Genomic DNA, 9,117 nt, shown 5'->3' with positions numbered 1-9,117 from the left:
AGGGTAAACTGACTAGTAAATGATTACATCTGATTTTCAAAGATTCGAAATATATTATTAAAAATCTGTGCGCGCCTGCATGTGTGCCAGTAATTCTATCTCCTCTGGATTGTCAAAGTCTATCAGGTCAATAGAAAGCTTTTGGAACCGTTGGTTACAGAACATCCAGCGAAAGCTATTCCACCCTGCCTCACCCCTCTAAACCTTAAGGTGCCGGAGATAAGAAGTCCGACTTCCTGTCCTTAGGATCCAGTCCCAGTGACCGAAGCGTGCAGGGGGCGGAGCTCCCAAGTAATATTATTAAACAGTGCAGGATTTCGTGGACATTTTTAAAAAAATGTGAGAACGTTTACTTCTGCTTGGTTTCTCTTTCTTTTTCTTTCTTTATTTTCTTTTGTGGGGTGGGGGGGATGTAAAAGGAGTAGAACCCAATAAATGACACATCGTACCACTAGACAAACACATTATTTTCTAGTCATTTCCGTTTTGGAATTGTACAGAAGGAAGCTACTGTTGCCAACCCATCTAATAAAAAAACTTTTGAAACCCTATTTTTTAAAACAAATTAAACTAGTACGTGAAATACATCGCCAGCAATTTCTGCCTTAGCCCTGGCAATAGGGCGGTATCTTACTGAAGCTTACTGAAATTAGATTAGTGAATGAACACTTAAACACAGATTTATTCTCAACAATTCAAAATGTCATTCAAAAATGTAGCATTTGATACGTGACGGTAAAAGCAATTTTTAATGCATAAAATTAATTTTTAAAAATACTGAGATAACCTTTATGTTTTTGCTTCAAGTGTTTTAGGGGATTTAAATGAAAAATGGAGAAGCAGCAGAAAATACAAATATGTCTAACCAATTGAGCAAACACAAAATTTTCTAGTCAATAAAAATGTGGGATTTTTGTTTCAACCTTCATTTTCTCGAGGCTTCTTTATATTCTGTATTTATTTTGTACTTAGTTTTTATTTTATGCCCGTTACTTATTGCTCCTTTTTTGTTTTATTTGCTTTCTGGTTTGCGTTCCTCTTTTCTTTTCAAAATTCTTTTCTTTCATAAGTTCTTCTTTCCTTTTCCCATTTCTATCCTTTTTGGAATTTTAAAGAACAGTGAAGCCTAACCTTTCTTAACTGGAGGACCGTACCTAAAGTTAAAATGAATCTCGCGTACAAGAGCACATATAAAATTTTAAAAAATTAAAAAATAATTTCTAGATAATATGAGAAACTATGGAAAAGGAAAGAAAATTACAAACTATGAACTTATTATTTTACTAATGCGAAGTTGACATATATTTTCCAGCAGTTTATTTCCGAGTATTTGTCTTTAACTTTGGGGCATTGTAACTGATCACGATTTTTGAATTGCAACATTAAAGAAAACAATGGGTCACACGGGTCGGCTTCGAAGGCTCCATGTAGCCCACTGACCGAGGTTGGGTGCCACTGCTTTAAAGACAATTACTGTTGCCAGTTTATCTAAGAAAAAATCTTTGAGAACCTCATTTCAAAAACTGTTAATTGAGTGGGGTGTGTTCATTCTTTAGTTGAATTACCCTGCGTACCTTATTTAATTCTTTTAAAATCGAATTTTTAAGTTAAATCAGGAAACCATAGAAGTTAGGAAACAATGAATGAATTAAAATAACAGTTCTGAGCAATATACATCAATGACAAAATTTCCAAAGAAATCAATATCAGGGACTCATTTTTCAAGTCAAATAAAAAGATTTTATTTCGTCACAGAATAGAAAAAGAAATAAAAACGACCGCATGAAAGAATTCGAAATATCATCGCATCAACTTTGTGACAGAAATAGCGTGTAAACTAAAATAAAACTAAAGGCTGAAGAAACGAATAAAAGAGGTAGGGGCTATAAATACAAAAGAAAAAACTGACAAAGGGTATCAAGAAATGGAAAGATGAAGAGAACTAGAAAACATATAACGCAATGAATAAAATAAGGTTCGAAAGTTTTCATCCACGACGGAAAAGGGAGAAATCGTCAGTTTTCTAATACTTGGCACACAACCAGCAAAAGATCGTAAGTTCCTCTTTATGTCTGTGTTTAGCATTTAAGAAAATAAGTTTTTCTTTGAAAATTTTTTTTAAAAAAATCCCTCTTTGAAAAATAGAGCATATTTGTGAAGCGTCCTACATTTTTAACCCCCAACACACTAAGGAAGGGGGTTATAAGAGTTTGACGTGTCTGTATATCTGTGTATCTGTGTGTCTGTCTGTGGCACTCCAGCGCCTAAACGGATGGACCAATTTTGAAGGGGGAAAAAATGTTAGAAAGGAGAGTTAATCGAGAGTGTTCTTAGCTAGGTTGCGTCTTTGGATGACATTGATTAGCGAAGATATTAATTAAAAACCTCTAAAAGGTTTTTCGCGATTTTTGCAGTGAAAACATAGTTTTCTTTTATTTTTATTTATTTATTTATTTTTTTAATTTAATACCAAATTAAAGATAATTTTTTTCCCCGTCTGATAGAATGTGTTTGGAACTTCCATGTTTCATAGAATTCGAATTATAACGTTTTTTTTAAAGCAGATTTTAATAACGGCTAAGCCTTTATTCACGCGATTGATAACCGAATTCATTGTTGGCCGACAAGGAAATAAAACGCAATGATTTAAATTTTTTATCTGTTGCCAGTTTCTATTTAATAGCAAATACAATACCTGACATTGATTTTTAATAATATAAGGCTTTTAAACGGATTTGCAATATTCCCTCTTGACTCTACAGTTGCGACTCAGTCGGGGGTTTTTCTAATTTTTAATTTTATCGTTGCTTGTGAAAGTAATAACTGCGATGTGCAATTTCTTTATTTCCTTTAAAAATTCCTGTTCTATTTAAAATATTAAATAGTTTATATTATATGATCATATTTGACTTTGATTAATATTTTCTATAGGTGTGTATTCATTCTGTTCATTCATTTCTACAACCTTTTATTTTATTTAGAAGAATACTAATTTTTATATACATTCAATAAAATGTGTATTTAATTGGTTATTCTATTTGTTGTGCGTGTCAAAGACACGTTAAGGTTTCATCAGCCTGTAATTTTAATTTTATGAGCCATATTTTCCGAAAGTTAAAAAATATTTATTAAAAGAGCTAAGTGTGGATGGAAGTATAAAAATATTCAGAATAAAATTTCTTTAATTGTTTAAATACAACTAAAAACTCATTACTCTAAAAGCAAACGAATTTGTGAAGCATCAAATAAAATCATGCTTTACCCCAGTAACAAAAAAATAATTGAAATGAGATAAACATTTTGCTGAAGAAACTAGACTTTTCTTTCAGGACCAAATCCTGGGACTTAAAAGCTTTTTTACAACACTTTTTGAAGCATTTTAATCGTATTAGTAATTGCATTTCTTCAAACATCTTTTTAAAAACATTAAAGCGTTACTGAACTGCAATTTGTAAATTAAAAAAAAAAAATCCGCATGCATTTAGTGAAATGATATTGCCCATGTTTTTAAATTTAAACGCTAATCATCCAACTAATCTCCTACGTACATTGCGTCATTTTCGCCTCTCAAAGCACCAAGCTCGTTAACGCTATTAATTTCATCATACTGTCAAAATAAATCCTTAATTTAAGCCCACTTTAATTACATCTAATAAAATTTAACGTTGTTTCAAAATTCGTTCCAGTTGCTTACATAATCGTTAAGCCTTACCGACATGCGATTCCACCGAAACTGACACTTGATTTTACGTCGTACATGGACAACTAAGGATTTACATGTTGACTATTACTGCAGAAATTTCTTCTATAAAGCAGGGTTCCCCACCTAGGGGGGGAGGGCCATGGCGCAGACTGCGCCATTGAAATTTTTAGGGGGTGTTTTGAGGGGTATTTTTCTCATATTTAGGGGGCTATTGCTTTTACGGAGGTTTTCGTGACATGCAGGGGGTGCGCTCTTGTTCTTAGGGTGGTGGGCACCCCTGTATAAGGTATTATTCAACAGTAACACAACATTTTTTTTTTCTCACAAGAATTCCTACCGGTACACATTTAGATATTTGGCAACAGTTCAATGTAAAAAAGAAAAAGTCGTCACTATGGAATACATTAAATATTTGAATGAGCATGACGGGGGAGGAGAATGTTTTATTTAGAAAAAATGTTTTAAATCAAAACAAACAATATTTCGAAGAACAAATAAACAACAATCTATCTAATATGTTTGCTTCACTATAAATAGGAATATTCATACATACGTATTTCTTTATTTAATCGGGTTTGAAAAAGTTCTCAGTCATCTGTTTTTAAATTAACTTTTTTTTTTTTTGAGCAATCACGATTGCTTATAGCTTTCATTTGACTGTTTTTGGTGTCCTATCATTTTATTTTCCCACCGCCACCCCCCGCACCATCACCGTCGACCGGCTCCTCACGATGCTGCTCCTATAGCGAAAGCCGTCTCCAGGTTGCATCCATGCCCTACACACACGCGCATACATACACAACTACACACACACACGCACGCACACACACACACACACACACACAAACACACACACACAAGCACATACACCTACACACACATACTCAAACACAAACACATACACACACGCATACATACAGACACCTACACACACACACACAACTACCCACACATTCATGCCTACACACATACACATACCCCGTCCCCACGCACCACGCACACACATTCATACACACAACTATCCACACATTTATGCCAGCACACAGAGACAAACACACATGCCTACACACACATACACGTACCCCTACACACAAACACACATACCCCCACACATAAACACACACGCCTGCATACACACACTCGTGATTGAGAAAACATAGTTTGAATTCAAGATGTCAAAATTCAAATTATTATTTTTTTTTTTTTACACGAGCAGGGAGGGCACAAGATCTGCACAGACTTCCTTGGACAGATTACATAGTGGTCACATCAATTGCATGAAATTCGTAGATAAGGTCACGACCTTTTTATTATCTTGCTCTTGTTACCTTCCTGCTTTACTTGATCATAGTCTAGAAAGTATTGGCGCCCCTGCGGAGCTGCTGTGGAGTGAGCAGGAGCATGAACTTGTGGTGGAACTTTTACTGCGACATGGTATCATGGACCTGGTCTAGGTGCCCTGGATCAAGAGGGACATGAAACAATAATACAAACTTGAACTTTTTCTCATTTAAATTTGACATGTCTCCAGTGAGAAACCTTTTCATCTGTATCGTCCCTTATGTCTATCTGTCGTCCAGAGCAGGGCTTCCCAAACTTTATAGCCAGCGGACCCCTTTCATAGACCAATATTGAGTGTGGACCTCTGTTTTTAAAATGAATAGATACTTGTAATGTTTACTTAATTGGAATGAACATCACTAGTTAGAAGGAAAATTTACAGCTCAAAAATGTACTAGGTAAGTTGTTTACACTGCTCAACTTTATTCAGAATTTCTGGAGGACAAGAATGAAATTGAACCGAGAGAAATAAATGTATAATTTAACCCTTTAAAATTCAAATTGAACATCGAAGTCATTGGAATAGTGACACGTTGTTTAGCTGGACAATTTTAATATATTGGGTTTAATTTTTGGTATCTGGAGTCTAATGTCGAGTTGCAATCTGGGCCGCTTTGGTGTTTAGTGTTGGTGGTTGCATAGATGGAAAATATGTATTGGCAAAGATTAAGTTGTGACAAATGAAAGTTCTAGTTTTACTTTTTTTAATGAGCAGATGGTATTTCTTGTTTCACGGACGAAGCCGGGCTGAGTATTGGGTTAGTTATTCTGGAAGGTTGATTTTAAGTTGTAGTTCGAAGTTATGGCAACCAAACATTCATTTTGACATTACGACAGAAGCATGGCTTTGTCGAGACAAAAAGTGGTTCGACCACCTCTGCATAATTTCGCAACATGTATCTTGAGATGTCGGAAAGTAGGGCTGGAAGGACAGCTCCATGCTTCGAAAGTGTTCACATATTTCATCAAGCAAAAAGCTCTTTGGTGACTCCTCATTATTAAAAAAATCATTCAAAACAGGAAAAAACTTTACCTTTCTCTTCTCAACAGATTCAGCCCGAAACTGGATTTTATTTTTCAATTGAAAGTGCGAAGTTTTTCATTATAGTATCAAAAGTTATGGAGCTATTCCCTTGAAAGGACTCAACCCCTTCATTTTCATGAATATTACCTGACAACTACGAAAGTATACATTGCTAACCTTCATCATTGGAAATGTCGGCCAGTTTGGCATTGTGCTCCACCAGCAGTCGTAAGACGTCCGAACGTAAATCCAGTAATCGCGAAAGGGTCTTCACGTGAGAAAACCACCTCACTTCTGTAAGGAGAAACACGTAATGATGAACGCTTCCCGTTTCGTTAAACAGTGATGTGAAACATATTGACTTCAATAGCCATAACTCCTCATTTACGCCAACTATTCCTTTCATGTAGACTGTAGAGCCATAACTGTTTTTTCCCTTTCTAGTTGAATGGTATGGAATTTTCAAACAAAAAAATTAATTATCTTACCGTTCCAACGGAAAATACTTTTTCAAATACAAAAGCATTATTTCAATATCAATTAACTTTTTTTTTTCTTCAAAGTTTGGCGCGGACCCCCTACTAAATGTCGGACCCCCAAAGAGTCCACGGACCACATTTTGGGAAGCCCTGCTCCAGAGTAGCAGACATAAGCTGGTGAAATGCAAGCAAATGAACTATTTTCATGGCAATCTACGTATCAGTCAAAAATTAGTCTTCTGCATTTGAGCATATCTAAATTCGTTGGGTTTCATTTAAAGTAGATACATAAAACGCAGTAAATGACTTTATATCATTTGTTAGAGACAGTGAAAAATATGCATTTTGTAAACACAAAGGGAAGCGCTAAGCATGCCGTTTTTGAGTTTAGAGCATATGACTTCCATTAAATTTACCAATTATTAAAACTTAAATAATGAGCCTCTGATAGCGATTCCTCAAAAATATCCCACACATGAGCAAAACATGTTTCAGTTTTTTTTCCCCCTGCCTTTCCTAATTAAGAAATTGCACAACATAAAAATTATGTATACATCAGAATTTATAACTACATGCGAAATCTACTACGAAATTTATTAAATCATGTTTTTCGGGAATAATAAGAGTATTTTGCTAATTAACTTCTGTCATGGGTTTTTGCTATCAACATCGTATACATTAATACAATATTGTGAAGAAAAGCAAACCAACAACGAATTATCATTATTTTCTTTTAATTACAGGTTGATCAATCAAAAGGTGCTAGACCAAAAGTTCGCAATCCTAAGGAAGCCAAACGCAGACGTTACGCCTCAAAACAAGCTAAAAGTCTATCAAAACCCAAACTTTTGGAAAGCGTATCTGAGACCGAAGAATCGCAATCTTTGCTGTCCAGAAGTTCCAAGACAGAATCGGATTTAAATAGCAAAGGACAAGAGTTTTTCGGTGTACGATCCTACGTTCACACATTCTACGAAGCCATGGCTATGGACAATGTTCCAGACGAACCCAGATGTCACTTCTACAGTGGCAATTTTCGAACGCCGCTGAGGAAGAGGCGCAAGCAAGTGCTGTGCTGGCGACTGACCTTCTTTACTGGCCTGCTGATTCTGTGCGTGGGTCTGACAGCGATCCTGGTCGGATTCCTGGTGCCAAGAAGAAAGGAGGTGGTTAACATCCAAGAAGACATCGAGATCATAGATCGTGTGGATCAAGCCTTCAATCGCGATCTGCAGCTCTGCAAGGTGGTCGGAATTGCTTTGTTCTGCACGGGAGGGCTGATAGTGGCCGCAGTCCTCCTGGCCATGATCGCCAAGATGCCTAAACGTGATGACCCAGTGGAAGAGATTCCAATGACTGAGCCTGATCGTGGGCCTACTTCACCTGTGGGTACAAAGGTACCAGCAACTGAAGAACTAAAACCAGTGCAGCCGAAAAGAATGGATGCGGAAAAACTAGTCATGACTCATGCAGGTTTATGCCAATTGCCATAATCGAATCCAATAAGTGTCCTCTCTTTTCAAAAATGTACCTACGTTATTTTTTAATCTTAAGACAAACCTTCAGTAAAGGCAGCTAAACTGTGTCAATGTCATTATTCTGGAAGATTCACCTAGATACTTAAAAAACCACGGAAGTATAAAAATAATGCAGGAAATTTTTTTATTATCTATATTTTCCTTACTTGTAAAGTCAACTTTTGAACATACATAACTGTAAATTATTAAAGTATAAAAGTAATTTTGAAAAACAATTTGATACAACTTACTCTTAATTTCGAAAAGAAAAAAAATCTTGGTAGATATTAACCAGAAATTTCAAAACCTGGTGTTCAAAATCTCATTCGTCTTGCCTAACTGATAGCAGGTTAAAGTATAAGTTATTCAAAATATACGCATGTATATCAGTTTGATGCAGTTGAACGTTCCAGCTATCTCCCAGGGCGGGACTTTTAAAAATGCTTCAAGATGGAATAGAAAATAATGAAAACTGTTAAATAAGATCAGAAAAAAATATTCTACATTCTCTGTTTAAACATATCGTATGCTCGAATTATTTTTCTTAACAAATCTTTCATTTAAAAAAAAAGAAATATTAGTTAACGGTTTTTTTTAAATGAAATTGAAATGCTCACAATTTGTTAATTAATGATAACCTTTAAGGAAGTTTCAGACATATTTCCTAACATAGATATATGATGTTTTTTTGATATGTCATGGTGCGATGAAAATATTAAAAGTGTTTAACATTTTTAAGTCTATCTATAAACCCAAACTTAACGAAATACTCATTCATTGAAAATAAATGAGTACACTGAATAAAAAATAAAGACAATCTCTTTATAGTAGCATTAGAGTAATGACTAAAAATCTAAAAAAATTATTCCCTAAAAAAACTAACAAGGCATTATTTGGGTACCAGAAAAAAAAGGGGGGAATTTAATCGCAAAAAAAGTATTAATCGCCCAATTTCAACTTAAATAACTATATCAAACTACAAAATCAAGCATAGAGTTATTCTTAAAATACAAACTCTACCAGCAACATCTTACAGCTATCTTAGCTTCTTCA

At 35.0% G+C, this 9,117-nt stretch overlaps 1 protein-coding gene across 1 annotated transcript in view; it reads left to right on the top strand.

Annotated features, from left to right (window-relative positions):
- The window catches only part of LOC129219056 (neurensin-1-like), an 18,954-nt gene extending 10,914 nt beyond the window's left edge, over nt 1-8,040 (top strand). The window contains exon 3 of the mRNA XM_054853379.1: nt 7,291-8,040. Within this exon, the coding sequence (XP_054709354.1) occupies nt 7,291-8,040 (750 nt within the window). The remainder of the gene's footprint in view (nt 1-7,290) is intronic.
- Nucleotides 8,041-9,117: the final 1,077 nt, after the last annotated feature.

Source organism: Uloborus diversus, chromosome 1 (genome assembly GCF_026930045.1).
Source record: "Uloborus diversus isolate 005 chromosome 1, Udiv.v.3.1, whole genome shotgun sequence".
In the NCBI taxonomy this organism is placed as follows: domain Eukaryota; kingdom Metazoa; phylum Arthropoda; class Arachnida; order Araneae; family Uloboridae; genus Uloborus; species Uloborus diversus.
The sequence above is the reverse complement of the archived record's forward strand: the minus strand, read 5'-3'. Positions and strand labels throughout refer to the sequence as shown.